Source organism: Microtus pennsylvanicus, chromosome 1 (genome assembly GCF_037038515.1).
Source record: "Microtus pennsylvanicus isolate mMicPen1 chromosome 1, mMicPen1.hap1, whole genome shotgun sequence".
NCBI classification, from domain to species: domain Eukaryota; kingdom Metazoa; phylum Chordata; class Mammalia; order Rodentia; family Cricetidae; genus Microtus; species Microtus pennsylvanicus.
Window position 1 is genome coordinate 70932370 of NC_134579.1, and position 18519 is coordinate 70950888.

General features: G+C 46.2%; 1 protein-coding gene across 3 annotated transcripts in view; it reads left to right on the plus strand.

Moving 5' to 3' along the window:
- The window catches only part of Masp1 (MBL associated serine protease 1), a 65043-nt gene that overhangs the window by 16783 nt on the left and 29741 nt on the right, over positions 1-18519 (plus strand). For all 3 annotated transcript variants that reach the window (XM_075967724.1, XM_075967729.1, XM_075967733.1), the window contains 5 exons: positions 7386-7563; positions 8980-9111; positions 11528-11724; positions 16533-16680; positions 17765-17883. In XM_075967724.1, coding sequence (XP_075823839.1) covers positions 7386-7563; positions 8980-9111; positions 11528-11724; positions 16533-16680; positions 17765-17883 — 774 coding nt within the window. The remainder of the gene's footprint in view (positions 1-7385; positions 7564-8979; positions 9112-11527; positions 11725-16532; positions 16681-17764; positions 17884-18519) is intronic.

The following is an 18519-nucleotide window of genomic DNA, read 5'->3' on the forward strand; positions in this document are numbered from 1 at the left end:
TGGGTTACTTAAAGTCAGCTGAGTGCTGACAATGGTCAGAGAGTCACTGAAGCTCACAGGTGCCAAATGACCTCACATGCGCATCTGGTGGTTAAAGGTGAGGGTCAGCTAGATGGTCTAGAAATCCCATGCAGACAACACCCTCTGTTCCACATCACTCTGTACTCCAATAGGCCTCCTCAGACTTCTCCTGGTGACTTCAGAGCAGTAATCTAAGTGTAAAACAGGGAAAAGGGAAAGAGTTAATTAACAAACAAAACTGTGTAATAACATTAAAAGAGCAGCGTGTAAGCTGTACTTAAGACCATCACTCGCGTCTAAGGATGGCAGCAGTGGGATTTCCTCTTGCTAAGACTTTCCGAGGACTATTTCCAGGTCATTGCAACTTCGCCATTAATGTGACAGCTAATGGGTCCCTAGTGTTCACTGTTAGTACGAATTAACTATTGTTTCTGGTTCTATTAGTAGAGTGTGTGCTCCCTGTTCAAATATAACCCAGGAAGACAGGAATTCAGAGTAGAAAATCAGTTCGCAGGGAACATCGGGGTTAACAGGTATCACGGTTAAACTGATCTAACAAGCTACTTGGTCAAGACATGCCTGGGTGCTCAAACATGACCTTGGGTGTAGGGGATGCTGGGGAAACTTATCATATTCCTGGGGGGATGAGGCAGAATCCTTTCAAAACTGCCTTAGCGAGGCTCCTTGCTAATAATGGATTTTACACCCAGGAGCCTAACAGAAAACTCAGAATCTTTACTAAAGCTGAGACAAGCAAAGAATCTTTGTCAGTTACTAGGACTGTGTGGCCTAAGCTCAGAAAAGCCATGCCACCTGGGACACATAGCATGCCTTTGTCGGCACAAGTTATCCACTCAGTTCAGGAGCAGCAAGGTCACATAGCAGAGGGGTCTATGGTCAGGAGGGAAAGAAACAGGTGCAGGTGCTTTCGGAAACACTATGCCACACTCTCTGAATGCAATCACTCATGCCCTTTCCATACACTGAACACAATTTCTCCCTGGTCCCTAATTCATTATGATACTGGGCTTGAAGTACAGGACCCACACAGACCAAACCAGGTAGAGATGAAACCCTCACAGCAGGCTCTTGTGTGCAGTTTCTTTTTGCCATACATCTCTGAACCTGCAGGGACAATTATTTGACACCCCCCCATACCCAGGGTGTGACTATCTTTGTGGTGTAAGAATAGGAGGATCATAGTAGAGCCCTCATTGAAAAGTGGAGGAAGGATTGAAAGAACACAGCAATTACCTCTCCATAGTCATTATGAGATTCTTGGGTTGCCTTCTCAAGAACGTAGGCGTGTTCTTTGGCTAGAGGCCAGTCCATTGCTCTGGACTACTGCCTTAATTCTGCATCTGGCTTCCTAACTTCACTTTCAGAGATGTCCTTTCCCTCCCCTAAGACCAAGGTCCTGTTTGCAGTCAAGTACTCTCTACCCATTCTCTGTACATGAAGCTTTGAACCCAAAGCCTCGTCTCATTTGGAATTATCTTGTCATTTCCAGTTGACAGTGGCATGTTCCCTTGAAGTTCCTTTTGAGTCTGCTAAATGTAAGAATATCATTATTCATGCAAAATAACAACAGATAACAGTAACAGCCAGAGTTTTTTTCCAGGTTGGCTTTGGTGCTTAGGAGAGCACTTCAGAGCCCCTAAGATTCGTAGCTCACCTCTGATTTGGATGATAACGCATTCCAGGCATCACCTTGAGGCCTCAGAGCTTAACGCACAGGTCTTAACACCGTGCCTTTGATCCATCCTTACCTCACAGCTCCTTTCTAGAGAAAAATTCCTGGCCTCATCCTGGCCTCCGTAACTTCTCCCACTTCTGATCGCTCAGTGAACATTGCTTCTTCTTGATGGCTGTGTGGTGTATGGGTAGCGGCATGTCCCTACATGCAGTGCTCTGTTTGGATGTCTCCTGAGCCGGAACCACCAGCCCACTGTGATGATGCTAGCTTCTAAGCCACCTCAGCTGGTTTCCCAATTAATTCACCACTACAGAGCTCACATGGTATGTGTGTGCATGCGTGTGTGTGTGTGAGAGAGAGAGAGAGAGAGAGAGAGAGAGAGAGAGAGTGTGTGTGTGTATGTGGTGTGTGAGAGAGTGTGTGTGTATATGTGTGTGAGAGAGAGTGTGTGTGTATGTGTGTGTGTGAGAGAGAGAGAGAGTAAGTGTGTGTGTGTGTGTGTGTGTGTGTGAAAGAGAGAGAGTGTATGTGGTGTGTGTGTGAGAAAGAGAGAGAGAGGAAGTATGTGTGTGTGAGAGACAGAGAGAGAGAGAGAGAGAGAGAGAGAGAGAGAGAGAGAGAGAGAGAGAGAGAGAAGAGAGAGACTCCTATATTGGTTTTCTTACCACTCTTCTAGAATCTACTTGTGAGCCAATTCCTAACCACGGGCAATGGAAATAGTTTTCTGACACTCCAGTATTCGACTGTCAGTCACATTCAGTCAGGAGAATTGAAACAAGAGACCAAGCATTGGGAGATCATGAATGTTAGTGCTCCCGCACTGTAGGAAGAGCTAGGGGAGTGAACGCTGGAAATAGAAAGTTAGAGGGCCACAGAGGAAGCTAACCAGGCAGTTCTCCTGAAGCCTTGACACCTGTGGAAAAGTTGGCAAAGGAGTTGGCAAATTCCTGCAAAGGAATGAATTAAAAAGGCCTTGGAGAACTCTTGGCTCAAAGAGGGCAGCACCTTTATGGGTCTACTTTCCAGTATCTGGTGGTAGGCCTGAACCACAGCTGGCCCTCAGAGCCTGGTGTGGGAGGGAGGGCTAAGTGTATAGAGGAATAGGAAGAGAAGTTAGAACATACTAGGCTTTCTCTCATCTGTCCAAAACCACCTTGACAGAGTAATGGTTACTGCCTTCCAGATTTGCATAAGCTCTTTGGGCCAACCCTAGAATTACACAAGAAGGAAACCTTAGGGGCCCAGATCGATTAAACTTTAGTAAGGTATTCCAGCATTAATGCTGATGTCTGCCTACAGTAAGATTAAAAAGTTATTCATGGGCCCAGAGTAGGTTACAGAAGGGCCCTAGTAGAGCTTGGGAGTATTGACAAGCCAAATGCAAGAGTCTAGACTTTGGGAAAGGCTTTCTCTGTCTACTTCTCTTAAAACAGCTCTGGCTTGGGTAGTGAGCCAACCAGAGGGAGTCTAGAGAACTCAAGAGGAGTCAGAAGCATGTAGGAGAACCCTCACGTTATAATTCTGGGCCTGGACCCTACATTCATCTAATGATAGATCGTGCATCACTCCGTTCTTATTTGTGTTGTCCAATCCACTAAACTTGTCTACTCATCACTTTCGTCTTTTGTGGAGCAAGAACCGTGTCTCCAGAGTTGCTTTCTCCAAGTGTTCTGAATGTGTGATACAAACACAACACACACGTGAGCCCTAGCTGTCTTACCACAGCGATTCACGGACTTTGGGACCCACCTCAGCTTTGTCTTCAAGGTTTGTGTCTAGAAAAGAAAGAATTATGGAAAACAAAAACTAGCTTCTCTCCCAAGACGTGATTTCCAGTTCCCTGTACAACAGAGCCTCTTCTGGGACAGTAGGTGGCTGGGGTGTGGAGGTGCACCCTTGATGGAGACTCTAAACACCCTAAGTCTTAACTCTGCCCTCCATCACCTCTCTCAACTGTCCAAATCCTACTCACTTGCCGTTCATTGGCTCTAAGGATAATCTCCTTTTTCTTGAGTGTTTTCTCTCTTTCTCTTCCTTTTGCTTTTTTCGGTGGTACTAGGGTATCAATCTCAGGGCCTTTCACAAGCTGGGCAAGAGCTCTACAGCTATGAACTATGTCTCTAGCTTCCAGATATTTTCTGGAGCCTCTGAGCTGGAGACATTTGTTTTGCCTCCTTAGAGCCCGAGGCTGCCTATCTTTCATGGCAGTTACCTTAGCGCACACATTTGAACATTTCTAATATTCTCCTACTAAATTTCACTCCCCCCGAGGCAGGGGGCATGCTTATTAGCTCATGTCACAGGATAGTAATTTTGAACATCCTTCATATTATAGTCCAGACAGAATTCAGTCCATAAGTGTCTATTCAATGGAGTAAAAGGAAAGCAAACTGATTGCATGGAACCACATGCTGGTGCCCGACATAACAATAGCTTACAGCAATGTGGTTGCCACCATCGGAGATGGGGAATGCAGAGTCTGTGACCCTCAGTCCCATGAGCTTCTAGTTATGAATTCCATGCTTTCACTTGACCACATTGATATGTTAACTCCAGATACAAGGGCAGTCAGAAAAGAGGCCACAGCTTGATCTTGCTACACGCAGAAGCAAACAGTCTTTGCAATACTTTCTGATCCAGCCGCAGGATAGAAATGTTTACCAGGGTCACTGAGCCTTCTATTTAGGTTATGGCCGGAGCTGTCACTGAGCCACATTCTCTCTGGGAGACAAATCTATGAACCTCAGATAAGGTTTCAAGAGGTTCTTGAGCCAGGGAAATTGTTTGACCAAGTGTCTGTCCTTTGTCACACTCTGTGTTTCACTTGCTGGGTTGGCGGCTTCTCCCCGTGTCACAGAACTGTTCCGAAAACACAGCTGATATCAGAGGAGCTCCCGTTATCTCTCTGCTCTTCCAGAAGGCACTTCCCGTTCAGGCCTTCAGCTTCCTCTGGAAGAGGGGAGATTAAATCTCTTGCAGGTCCCTCTCAACAGCAGTGTGCTCAGCTTCTATTCTGGGCTGCGGGTTGAATTCTTTGGGCCTCAGACTGTCTCTTGTCTGCTTCTAAAAGAGTCTATGACTCAGTTTTCTTGGCTCTCAGCTAGAGCCTGCATCCCTGTTCTCTAGATTGGTGTGGCTTGGTAGGTAATGACCGCTTAAACATCATGAGAAGAGCCTCAGTCCCAGAAACTGCCAGATTGAGGATGATCATTAGAGGCGCTCAGTAGATCCTTCCCAGTGTTCTGTAGCTGATTTTCCACCAACAAGCCTGTGCTTCCCACATTGCAAAAACCAAGAGAGAGTGAGGGTGCCAGGCTGCAGGAAGGTTTCCATGCCCGAGCCCTTATTGACAGTTCATGGGTATAATCAAACGTGTCGACATGGTTCATGAATGAGCGCAACTTCACCAGGTCCCCTAGATCTGTGTGATGAGATGTCTGCTCCCCACTTGGCAGTGCATGTCTTCAGTGTCTGGCAGTGATGACATTTTAGGACAACAGTCCTCATACAGATGGACAAGTTAAAACACCTTCTCTATAGACAAAGAAGCATGAGGCGGAGATAGGAGAGTCGGAGCAGGAATAGGAAGCCTGGGTGAAGCCAGTGGTCCACACATCTTACAGCACTCCAAACCACGGACATCAAGCCAGAGCACTAGCTTTTGCAGTTAACTGTTGAGTCTCTTCCCTAGTCCTTCTTCTCGATCTATTAAGTCTCTGTTAAATTCTGTTAAATTCCAACAAGAGCACCTTAAGTAGGCTCTAATTTAATTTACAATATGTTAAAAATAAGCAGACAGAAACATATAGCGGCTACACTGATTAAGAGATACAAAATAGAACACTTTATAATGAAGGCATAAAAATCTGCAAAGGCTAAGCAATGTGCCAGGCAGGCAGGGCAAACAGTGCTTGACTCAGTATCCCCAACGGTCCCACTTTAATGTAGTGTCATGACGTTTGACATTTGTGATGTCTGAGCTCACCAAGGAAAGCTTTGTGTGTTTAACTTCAGAAAATAGTAATTCAGATAAAATACTCCTTTGAAAGGAAGCACCCCGCTTTAATAGAAAAGGCTTTTAAGGGTTACTGATAGAAAACTTTCAGTTATCTGGAACACCCCATTAACCGCAATAGCAAGGCAGCTGGGAGGCAGAGGAGTGGGGTTGGAGCTGGGTGAAGAAAGGCATCGTCTGCAGTCAGAGGCTGTGGGAGATCGCGACTATCTGCAGAAAGAACAAATAGCAAAGCCATGAGCTCATCTCCTGTTTACACTTCAGTTCCCCACATTAGTGATTAATTGTCCCTGTGTTTTGTTGCCAGGGCAAATTGCTTTCCTTCTTATTTTAAATAAATAAACCATTAGTCTCAAAACAGAAGTGTCAAATGTCAAGATAGTCTGCCATACTGTGCTAAGGAACAGAACAATGGGCTTATTAAAAGCCACTCGAGACAGACAGGCTTCGAGACCTTCCCTTTCGTGGCAGTCCTCGTAGGACTTTCTCCTGTAGCTTGGTTAAAACACCAATGCAGATGTTACAAACAACACAAGCTGGAGTAAGGAAGTAGGTTAAATGTGCGTAGTCAATGAACTACACCAACCAGCTCTTTCCCCGGACAAGACAGAAAGTCAGCTTTTAGCAACCAATAAATTACCTCTGCTTTGATCTCCAAATACACACAGGGTCCCCGGCCCTTCCAAAGGAAGAAATTCTTTAATTAAGTAGGGAAATTTTGCATCTGATCCCAATACATGTACATGCATGCAATTTCTGGATGCCTCCAAAAGACTGTTGTTAGTTTTTTCAGGACTACCTATTAAACATCGTTATGAGTACACAAATTCTCATTGCAAAGTTTTCAGGTTCTTCCGTTTACAGCATTGACGTCATCAAAGGTCAACCACAAGGAGCTGCAGTGTCCTTTCCAGCACAGCTGCCTGCTCCAGTTTTCACTGACCCCCTGGCTCCTCATGGGCCTCACACTGTGTCTCGAAGCTTTAGTCCCTGTTAGCAAATTTATTGGATAAATAACTATGTGTCAGGTTCTATTCCATGCCTCGGTGAACCGGCTACAAAAACCCAAACACCCCTAAAATCCTGTAGCTTATGTTTTGCGGGGAACCCATCACCCACAACTGCCTCTGTGAATTCTCTTGTCACACTGTCACCGCTCCGCGCGTGTCTGTTCGTCTGAACACCACCATCCCGTGAATAACACTGAGCCTTGTTTTTCTCTCATCGCCCCATCTCGCCACACTTCTTTCCGTGGCAGGCACACACTGGATGCTCTGTGAATGACCTTTTGTGTGTTGCTTCCTTTCCCTGGAAGTGTGGTTAAATTCCTGCTGAGTATGGAACCCGTTTGTGAGGTTATCTAGCTCTTTTTTTTTTTTTTAATTCTCTTTGAATTGTTTCCAGTGAGCAACTCACCTGGCTGGCAATAATGGCAAATGCCACGTACCTGTTGAGGGAACGAACCGGACCAGAAGAAGGTCATCAGGTGGCCACATTCACTTACCCAAGCCCCATGTCTGCCTCCTATCCCAGAGTCTCTAGTTTGCTCTCTTTGAGTTTCCCAGCAGCTCTGCCCTCTGTCTTCTTGGAGATCTGGAGAGAGGCTGACATGGGAAGGATTCATCTTGTTCCTGTCCCCTTTGACTCCCAAAGGTAGAAACAGAAGATCAGGTGCTGGCAACCTTCTGTGGCAGGGAGACCACTGACACGGAGCAGACCCCCGGCCAGGAAGTGGTTCTTTCCCCTGGCTCCTTCATGTCCGTCACTTTCCGCTCAGATTTCTCCAATGAGGAGCGATTCACCGGCTTTGATGCCCACTACATGGCTGTAGGTAAGTCGCCTCATCATTGTGTGTCCCTTCATCCCTGGAGATGGAAACTGCCCTGTGCTCACTCCTGAACTGACAGCTGTGCTCCCACGCCATGGATTCTGCCTTCAGTAGCTCATTGCATTTATTCCATGGAGCACAGATCCATTCATCTAGCCATCTTTCATTCAACAATTTACCTTTGTGAGACATTCCAGGGTAGGGACAAGCTGCTTCCTAGTTCAACACCTGCTAGCAATGTTTTGTTTGGCTGTAGAATGCACATATGATGAAATGAACGCATCTTAAGCATGCATTTAACACACATTAAACTTCACTATCTGCCAGAAAGTTCCTCATGTTCTTGTCCAATTAAACTCCTTGCCCCCAGATCTCTCACAGTAAACAATGGTTCTGACTTTCTTCTTCTATACATTAGTTTGGCCTCCAAAATGTCACTTATGTAAACACCCAGAAAATATAGTGGGAACATGATTATCTTTCGCTCAGCATAATGTTTCTAAGATTCATTTATTTTGGGTTAGCTCCCTGACAGAACTATGTTCCAATGCATGAATACACTGTAATGGTTTGGGTTTTTTTTTTTTAGGGGAGGGCATGGCCACTTTCCCATTGAGAGACACATGGGCTTCACTTTGTTTTTTCACTCCTTAATAAAAGGTTCCTTCAACCTTTTTATGAACATATGTTTTCCTATTTATTGGTTAATATCTAGGTGCAGAATTGCCGGTTTGAGCACAGCTGTGTTTAGTCTTCCAAGAAATTGTCAGATTTTCTCCAAATAATTATGTCATTTGTAAAACAGTGTGTGACATTTCTGATGGCTCCATGTCCTCAACGTTAAATGTTGTCAGTCTTTTCTCCCTCATTTTTATTTACCCCTGTGAATATGTGTGGCTTAAACTGTAACCCCTGATGGCTAATAATGGTGGATATCTTTTTGTTTTGTATACGTACTGGCCATTTGTATGTTTCTATAGAAGAAGTAGATGTGCAAACCTCTAAGACAGGACTTGATCTATATGGGGACAGAGGGCGTGGGGCTGCGGTGGTGAGCCAAGCTCTCCAAGTCCTGAGTTTTCTGTCTCGGTTTCATCATCCAGAGGGTGAGGGTGCTAAGTCTGGCATGGAGTGTGATAATTATTGTAACCAAGATGTGGTGATCACCTCTACCAAGGCTGAGATTGCCTAGGTTCAGACCTAGCTCTCCGTGATCTTACAAGTGGCCTAACTTCTCTGGATTCTGCTTACCTCATTTGACAAAGGGAGATAGATAATGGCCCCCTCTGGGCTTTACACAGGGATCAAATGAAAGACAAGCATGACCCTCCCCAAACCACGAATGCCCTTAAGTGCTTTGTAAGTGTGGCTTAATCGTCATGTGTGCCGTGACTGATGAGAGGCTCTGCCTGCCCGCAGATGTCGATGAATGCAAGGAGAGAGAAGATGAAGAACTTTCCTGTGACCACTACTGTCACAACTATATCGGTGGCTACTACTGCTCCTGCCGCTTCGGCTACATCCTCCACACAGACAACAGGACCTGCCGAGGTGGGGCCAATGGTGACTCTGGGCTTTGCCATGATGTGTCACATGTTCCAGGAACATCAGCTGAGACACAGATCCATAGTGCATACAATGAAAAAGATAAGTCAGGGCTGGGGAGATGGCTCAGTGGGTAAAGAGCTTGCTGCCCACGCATGAAAACTTGCATTTAGAACCCCAGCACTCATGTGGAAGCTGGCTTTGGTGATGTGTGCGTGTAATTCCAGTGCTGACAAGTAGATCTAAAGAGTTTGCTGGCCAGCTGGTTTAACAGAGATGGAACAGTGAGCTCCAGGTTCAGTGAGAGCCGTACTCCCAAACTTAGGTGGAGCACCCCAGGAAGATCCCTGACATTGAACTCTGTTCTCTGTGTCATATGCTTGGGTATTCACACCCGTATTTACACACATACACCCAAAGACAGAGACAGACAGACAGACAGACAGAAAAACAGAGAGAGACAGAGAGACAGACTGAGAAGAGAGAGAACACTAAATAAGTCAGAGATACACACACATACCGCGTGGATATATGCTGAGGTGCTTACCCCACTAGGAGTCCAGGGTCTACTGTCAGAAGAGCATACAAGAAACTCTGAAGTCAGGCTGACCTTCCTGGGTACAAAGTCTGCTCTACAGGTTTCTGTCTCCTCTCCTACTGCAAGTAACCAACCTGACCAAGCCATGGGAAACCTGGGTTTTCCAGTCCTTTCTCTAAAAGCCATAAATTCAACCAAAGGTTCCGTTTTCTCTTTGCTTCAGTAGCACCTCTGTCACTGTCTGATAGGGCTTAAAGCCTCAGACCGAAGGACAAAAGAGGAAAGAGGGTAAAGATAGCACGGAAGTGACTCATTCCTACATTGCTGTATCATCACCTACCACCACGGCTTCTGTTTTGCCACTTCAGGTTGGGTCAGAGATGGTGAGCGTTGAGGGAGCAGTAGTCCCCAGACTAGCTGGGCAACAGCTGCAGACACTCTGGTGTTTAGATAAAGTCAATGCGACACTTGCTATGCTCACGTAAAGGAAGCATAGTCACAGCATCCCCAGACCTGAGCTGGTCTGGAGAGGTGACAACTGTGTCCCTTGACAGAAGTGAAGGAATATGGAGAAGTTCACCCACACAGGGAGAACAGATCCTAGAATCGTGCAGAGGTGTAGTAGAACTTAGGACAGTTTGGGAATTGCCTGGGAGTTAGTATGGCCTAGGGCAGGATCTCACTTGGAGAGGGCTCAGGGAAGGAAGCCAAACTTGGAGACAGAAATACTTTACTTCTTCCTTCAAAACTTGCTAAATAAAGCCGTGTGCCTCCTATATAAACCCAGTAACACGAGGCCATAGTTTTCAAGAGCAATTTTCTCAAAGAGAATTAAGGAAGCTCAGGGTCAAGGTTTCTCACTTCTTTTCACCCTAACCCCGGGAACCTTCTAGAGAAAATACTACAGATTTGCTGTGCGCCTGTTAACAAACCCCATGCCTACCTGTGCACTGTGAATACGAAGAGAAAAATTTCCCCTCCCCCGAGCCATCCCTAGTCTTCCCAGGGCTGAGACTGACCCACGAGGATGCGGATGCGTGAGGGAGAAAGTGAAAACAGATGCGGACTGGGGAGGCCTCTTTCTGCAGCTCTTGTTGGAACTTTATGTTAGTCATGCTTGCCGTTCTGGGCTACTGTTTTCTCATTTGCAAAATGAGCACAATGAACAAAGACTTACAAAGCACAGACATGCCAAGCCTGGGAGGGGCCAACCCAAGGGACCAAGGTTCAGCAGGCCTATAATGGGCTAAGTCATGGCAAGGCTCCCAGGAAGCTGGATGTTGGATAGCAGAAAAAAACAAACAAACAAAAATCAGAATCCTGGGGTTCGCAGAACTCAATTTAGTAGGGGGTGGGAGAGAGTAACTGAGTGTGTGACATGATGTCATCGAGTATGTGACGTCAGAGAGGATAGACTGGGCAGTCAACAAAAGAAAGATGGGGGCTGGGCAGTGAGGGTGTGTTGTGGGAGGGGGAGGACTTTTCTTAGGTGAGGATCAAGAATGGCTTTGAGCAGAGACCCAAGAGACAGACAGGCAAAGGAGGGGGCACCAGCCAAAGACGTCTAGATGCAGCTCCTCCATCTCAAAGCCGATCATTCTCAGAGTGGCTGCCTGTCCCTACCAGAGGATCCCATGGCAAGGGGCATCATCCAGGGAAGCCCCATCTAGAGAGAGACTTAGGAAGTCTACAGCTGAGTCATTTTCCACAGGGGACAGTGGAGAGACCACTACCCTCCCCAGAGTTTCAGTTTCTCAGTAAAATGGGGATTCCTTCTCTGCCTACCTCCTGGGAACACCGCAAAGATTACACAGTAGCAAATGATCAAGGGTTGGCTGTATCTGTGCCAATGGAGTGCCCTTTTCTCTGTTCTGTTTTCTACAGTGGAATGCAGCGGCAATCTCTTTACCCAGAGGACTGGTACCATCACTAGCCCCGATTACCCTAACCCTTACCCCAAGAGCTCTGAATGTTCTTATACCATTGATCTGGAGGAGGGCTTCATGGTCAGCCTACAGTTTGAGGACATTTTTGACATCGAGGACCATCCTGAGGTGCCCTGTCCATATGACTACATTAAGGTAACCCTAAAACTGCTACTTGTCCCAAGGATGCTGAAGCATCTTTGCTCAATTGGGTGAAAAAAAAAACAAAAAACAATGTTCTGGGCTTTTGGCTTTTCATCTTCCCTTTGGATAGGGAGCTAAGTCCCTAGCTTCCCAGCATGCCCTTGTTTAAAACATTATTTTGGTTTGGGTCTCCTCTGATTCCAAACTGGCACCCTGGTCACTAGGGTGATAGGAGGTAGAGAATTACAAAGTCAAACCTATACTTTAGGAAGCCTGATTCAGCATTATAGAATTCACTCTGTACAGATGCATGGGGTTTTACACTCAGAAAGGACTCATGTTTGGTTTAATGCACTGTAGACACCTTGAGCTTTTTAATATACCCTAAACAAGGCATTCATAGTTTTTGTTTGTGCTAGATCCCACACATTATGGAGGTGGTTCTGTTTGAGGGAAGAGACAACTATAAAGGCAATAATGAGGGAAGAAAATGTCTAAGGCCAATAACCACTCCATTTGAGGTTATTCTATATTGTAAGTCTAATGCAAGGTAACCGAATTTTGAACTTTGGCTTGGATAGTGGGAGGAATAGTTCTCAGATATGAAGGGGTTAAAATCAGAAGTACCTTCCGTGCCAAGTAAAGCATCTGAGCAAAGCCAAATATTGGGCTCTGATTCCAGGAGAGATGCTGAGCCTGAGAAATAAAGGTAGCACCAAGTATATACACAGATGCTAATCTAAGCCATGAGGATACTGAGCAACTCAACAAAACAAAAGCAATAGGAACTGGAGCTCGTGGCTTCTGAAAGCTGTGTAGAGGGAACAGGACTATCAACGCGCTTAGAAAGGGAAGTCTGAGAGAGAGATGCACCCAGGAACACCTGTGAGAAAGCTCGAGAACACCCAGCCTGGCTTGCCCCCTAGTGAGTCAGAAGTTAAGAGGGAGCTTGGCTGCAGGTGGCACAGCAGGAATGTTTGTGACACAGGGCATGTTTGTGTTGCTGTGGAGTAAGTTGCTCCCAACATAACGGCTTGCAACAACTATTATCACATGTTGGGTAGACCAGAAGTCCCTCGGGGCTCTATTGGCTCTCTGCTTAGACTCTCATGAGATTGAAACCAAGGTGGCCATTTGATGAGGTTCTTACCTTTGGGCTCTGGGGAATAAACCATTTCCAAGCTCGTCTAAGCTGGTGGCAGAATTTTATTCCTGACTTTTGCAGGACTCAAGTTCCACTGGTGAAAGAGCTGTCCTCACTTTCCTCTGTATTGGTCCCTGAGGGGTCCCTCTTGTCTGCTTTCTGAAACCCAAAGGCTTCTGTACAGTAAAGGAAACCACAGATCTAGTAAAGAGGCCGCAACAGTATGGGAACAAATGCAATGCTTGCTGCATGTCTGACCCAGGATTAATGTCTGGAATATACAAAGAGCTAAAAAAGCTAAACACAAAGGAAAAGCAACAGCCCAACTTTTTAAAACCGGACCTGAATAGGGAACTCTCAAAGGAAGAAATACAAATGACTGAAACAAAATTTTTAAGTGTTCAACACCCTTAGCCGTTTGAGAAACGCCAATTAAAATTACTTTGAGATTTTTATCTTCCCAGAGCCAGAAAGGCTAAGGTCCAGAAAACAAATGACAAAAAGTTCTGTGGAGCTGTGAGGAAAGAGGAGCTCTTGTTCACGGCGGTGGGAATGTAAATTGATGCAGTCATTATGGAGATCAGCATAAAGGCTCCCCAAAAGCGAGACACCGAACGACTATAGGACCCAGCTATGTCACTCATTGGTATCTGTTCAAAGGATTCTATGTCCTGCTGTAGAGACAACTGCTCATCCATGAAACCCATGGATGCTGCTCTGTTCACAACAGCTGAGACATGGGAAAAAGCCTAGATGTCCATCACCTGATGAATGGATAATGAAAACATGGTACATATGTACCATGGAATTCTAACGGCTCTAAAGAAAGATGCAATAATTGAATGGCAATGGATGGAACAGGGGAAAACCATTGAGTGAAGTAACCCAGTCCTAGAAAGACAAGTATTACATGCTCTCTCTCATATGTGGATGCTAACTTGAATCTTTAGATATGTGCGATTCATTTAGAGTAACTATAGAGGCCAGGAAAGTAGAAAGAAGCCATGCCAGGGTGAGAAATAAGATCTTAAGGGAGGGCAGAGGACAGGCAGTATGGGGATTAAAGCAGATACTGGGAAGAAAGGTTAGGGTGGGAAAAAGATTTAAGTGATTTAGTAGCACAAGGCAAAGGAGGGATGGGGTGTGTGTTAGCTAATCTTGTGACAGCTTGACACAGGATAGAGTCGTCTGCAAGGAGAGAACCCTAACTGAGAAAATGCCTCCACTAAGATTGGACACTAGCTAAGCCTGTAGAGCATTTTCTTAATTAGTGATCAATGGTGGTGGGCCCAGCCCATTGTGGGTAGTGCCATCCCTGGGCTGGTGGTCCTAGGTCATATAACAAAGCAGGCTGAGCAAGCCCTGGGAGCAGTCAGTAAGCAGCACCCCTCTGTGGCCTCTGCATCAGCTCCTGCCTCCAGGATCCTGTCCTGTTGGAATTCCTGTCCTGACTTTCTCTAAAGATGAACAGTGATGTGGCATTGTAAGCCAAATAAATACTTTCCTCTCTGGTTTGCTGTTGTTTGTGGTGTTCAACCACCTCATAATAACCCTAACTAAGACAGGAGGGACAACTAACACTAAAGATGTTTTTAGAAAAGCCATATGGAAACACACTAATTTAGAAACTTCATATTATCTATCTATCATCTATCTATCTATCATCTATCTATCATCTATCTATCACCTATCTATCTATCTATTATATGCACTAGAGTTGAAATGCAATTACCTAATATAGGGGAATAACACTCCTCCCAGAAGCCATAGCTATCCAACAAAGAGCCCAATGGCAGGTATAGGATACCACCCTTCAGGTTGTTGGTCCAAAGAGATGCCATAGAACCCTGATTAACCAAACAGGCTACTTTCATTTGCTCTTTGCTATCCATCAGAACTAAATGATAAGGCCCTGTTGCTGAAGACACCATAGACTTGAGTCACAGGGCATGGGTAAATCAAGTTGGGCCTGACCTAGAAGTTTCTTCCTTGCTAGCTAGCTTTCATGGTGCCTATGGCATCACAGAGACTGCTAAGGGGAAAATAGTTATCTATGGTCATACCCAGGCATGCGTTGTATGAGCTATGATAATAGCCTGGCAAGATATGTCCTTGGGTGCAATAGTGGCATTAATATTACTGGGATGGTCAACGGCTTTATGGGTGACTTTAAGACCCACATTACAGAACAGTATTCAGGCCTAGCACTGTAAATTTGGCAAAGAGCCTATCACTCCCGGGAGTCAAGCCAATCAAAAGCTCAGCACAAAGGAGGGGTTCACAAAGCCCCACGCCTTGCTGAAGAGCTTTATCAGTTGAAGGCTACTAAGATAAAATGCATTTTCTTTAAGGAAGTGGCCCCTGGCAGGTTGCCTATGCTCCAGTTGGTGGTCCCACACCCATGTGCACAGGGACAGTACCGATTAGACTCAGTGGATTATGGAAAGAGAACATTCGTTATGTTGGAAGGGAGATGTGGTGATGGGGTCTGGGTAGAGTTGGTGGGGATGTGAGGGGCAAATATAATCAAAACACACTGTAAATATAAGCAAATTCTCAAAGAATGAAGAAACCACTTTTTTCAAGTGCCTCTGATCACAAGGGAACACACAGGGAGAAGGCCATGTAGACCACGTAGCTTAAAAATCACTGTGTCCCAGGAGCTCAGCCTGGGATCCACATGCAGATAGTGAATGTCTTCAAGCGTCATTTATTCTGTCCTCAGCAAAATGATGACATCACCCAGGAGTACAGACATTACCAAAAGCTAACAATGGTGTCCTGGTTCTCAGAGATGGTGGAAAGGGTTACCTGCACTGGACTGGAACCTGCGGGGGGGAGGGGGGAGGTCTGAATCAGCCAATGGCGTTTAAGGCCATTTCTCCTCTTCTGCAGCCTCCAATATAGTCCATACCCCATCCCCTCTGTTCTTCTCTGCTGCTTCCCCAACTGATGCTCTTGCTTCATTCTTGCTCCTGCATCATCCCTTTTCCCACAGCATAGAGGGGTACAGCAAGGAGATCAAACCAAGGTTATGCATGGAATTAAGCTAAATTCCTCAACAAAATAAGACCCCTGTCAGTCTGTCCATCCTCGCCTCCTTCCACTCCCTCTGTTCCAGCTTCTCCTGCTCTTCACACCTGCCAAGATCTTTCCCACCTTTGACCTTGATTTTTTACATACGCTGTGGGGGTTTTTTGTGCCTGGAAAATGACAGGAAAAAATATGCTGTTTTTCCGTTTTCTTCTACTCATCCCATGTGTCAGACCGAACATCATTTCATCTTCGGGATTGCCTTATTTTGTTACTATGCTTCTATTACACAAATGGTGACTTCTATAGATTATGTACACTCTAATACTGTAATTATAAAATTTGGCCATGTTCCTATTACATATATATAGATATAGATTTTGTTTAGTTAATGCTGTGCACTGTACAAGACTGCCCACAAGATGTTCATTGGTAGTCACAGCAGCACTAGCTTGATTTGTTAACTCCAAAGGTCACTAAAATTATGACAGAAATGGACATAAATCCATTTGGTAATCACTAAGTCTACAAACAAGAGTGTATACTATGGATTTGCATTAGAGTTTCCAGAAAATTCCAGCATTATTCTGCCTGAAGCACTCAGATATGATTTTTCCCCTCTCCCCACCCCCACCCCCCACAGATTAAGGCTGGTTCAAAAGTATGGGGGCCCTTCTGTGGAGAGACATCCCCAGAGCCAATCAGCACCCAGAGTCACAGTGTCCAGATCCTATTCCGCAGCGACAACTCAGGAGAGAACAGAGGCTGGAGGCTTTCCTACAGAGCAGCAGGTAACCTTTCCCCTTTCCCAGGTCACCTTGAGCCACTGTGCTCCTTGCTCACAAAGAGGGCTCTTGAGGGAGGATGGATGTAGTTCAAGCTAGAGGCCCACTCCTCTGAGGACTTTGAGAAACTGGGAACCAAGGTACAGGCTACCTCCTGGCTAAGCTTCCCACTACGAGTGGGGGATGGGCACAGGGAGAATGGGCTTATCCCCAAGACTGGTTACCCTTGAGCACCCCGAACACCATTTCTCTTTCCCCTCACATGGAGATTCAGCAAGCTGAGAGGACCTCCCAACCGTGGCCGTCTGTTTCCAAGTCTGGCACGGGAGTTTGTGGACCCGGAGTTTTGTGGAGATTGGGCTCTATGTGAGTTCCTGGCCTGGCACAGCCTGTAGCCCCAATCCCTAGTGTTCGACAGAAACTAGTCCTGATATAAGCCCAGAGGGAGTTCTGTGACTCACTAAGTCTGTAATAACTGAAGGAAAAAGAGTGTGGACAACAAGGAGGAGTAACTAATCACCATCATAGAACCCGGAGGCCTGCCTGGCTCTGCCTTGCCACGTGGGGAGAAGAGTGACAGAAAGTTAACAAAGGAAGGTTTGTCCCTGAGAAGGTGTCAGGACTAAACCCAGTGAGGCTCTTGTCGGGATCAGCCCCTTGAAGAGAAGCAGGGGCATTGGAACACAGTCCCTTAGTGTCCTGGGAAGAAGGGTGACTGTGGTCATCCTGAGTAGCCAGTAGTGAAAAAGGCCAGGGCACAAATTTCAAACCAATAGGAAGCCCTTGTTTATTTAACCTGAGGTATCCATGGAGTACAGGCCTCAGGGATGAGCTCCAGGTCATAAAGGGACAATGGCCTTTAATGTTCCTCCGATCTCCAAGTGTCAATGAAATTGTTTGGTTCACTTTACAAAAGAAGAAATGGAAGACTGCCTTAGAGAATGGCTCACCCCTGCTTTCCAAAGTTTTGCCTCTAGATGCCCAATCCTGTCCTCTCTGCCTCCTTCAGGCCTTGCTTCCCAGGTGCTGGCCCTTGGCTGTCATTTCTCCTCACTTCTCCCCTGATGTCTCTTCATTTGCTTCCTGCCAGGAAACGAGTGCCCAAAGCTACAGCCTCCTCTGTTTGGGAAAATCGAGCCCTCGCAAGCCGTGTACTCCTTCAAAGACCAAGCGCTCATCAGCTGTGACACGGGCTACAAAGTGCTGAAGGTGCAGAACCCTGCCTGGGAGGAGGAGTGAGCGGGCTGGAGAGTTCTCCAGAGCCCCCCCCCCCCCATGGTGTAGGAGCTGCCATAAGGCCAGCTCAGCATGTCCTAGCATCCTACTGAGTGTCTCAAAACCCCAGAAATTCAAAACGATGCATTCTAGCCACCTCTCGCTTCGGGACACGGCACACAAGTTGTACATCGGGGCATGAGTTGTCCTGATTGCTTTAAAATATGGGACCATATGGCTCCATAATTAGGGACAACGACCTTAACAAAGGTCATCAGAGGTGGAGGGGGTTGGTGCTGAAGGAGGAGCAGGCGTTGTAAAGATGGCCAATGGGCACTTCTCTAATTCCTACCATCCAGCGTGGTGGTACAGCTACCCTCCTTCCAGAACAACAGGAGTAAGGAAGTACAGTCCCTGTGTATGGAGGCTGGTGACTGGAGCCAGTAGTTGGGAATCTTTATGTTCCCCAGGTGAGTCCACTGCACAGCCAGGCTAGAAACCCACTGTTCTGGAGGAATTGCCCTCAGGAAGGGTCTGGGTCGGCAGCAGCAACCCCTAGGAGCTTGTTAAAACCATGACTCCTTGGGTAGGTCACCCGGACCCAATTGGAATTTTGGTGGCAAGGAGCAG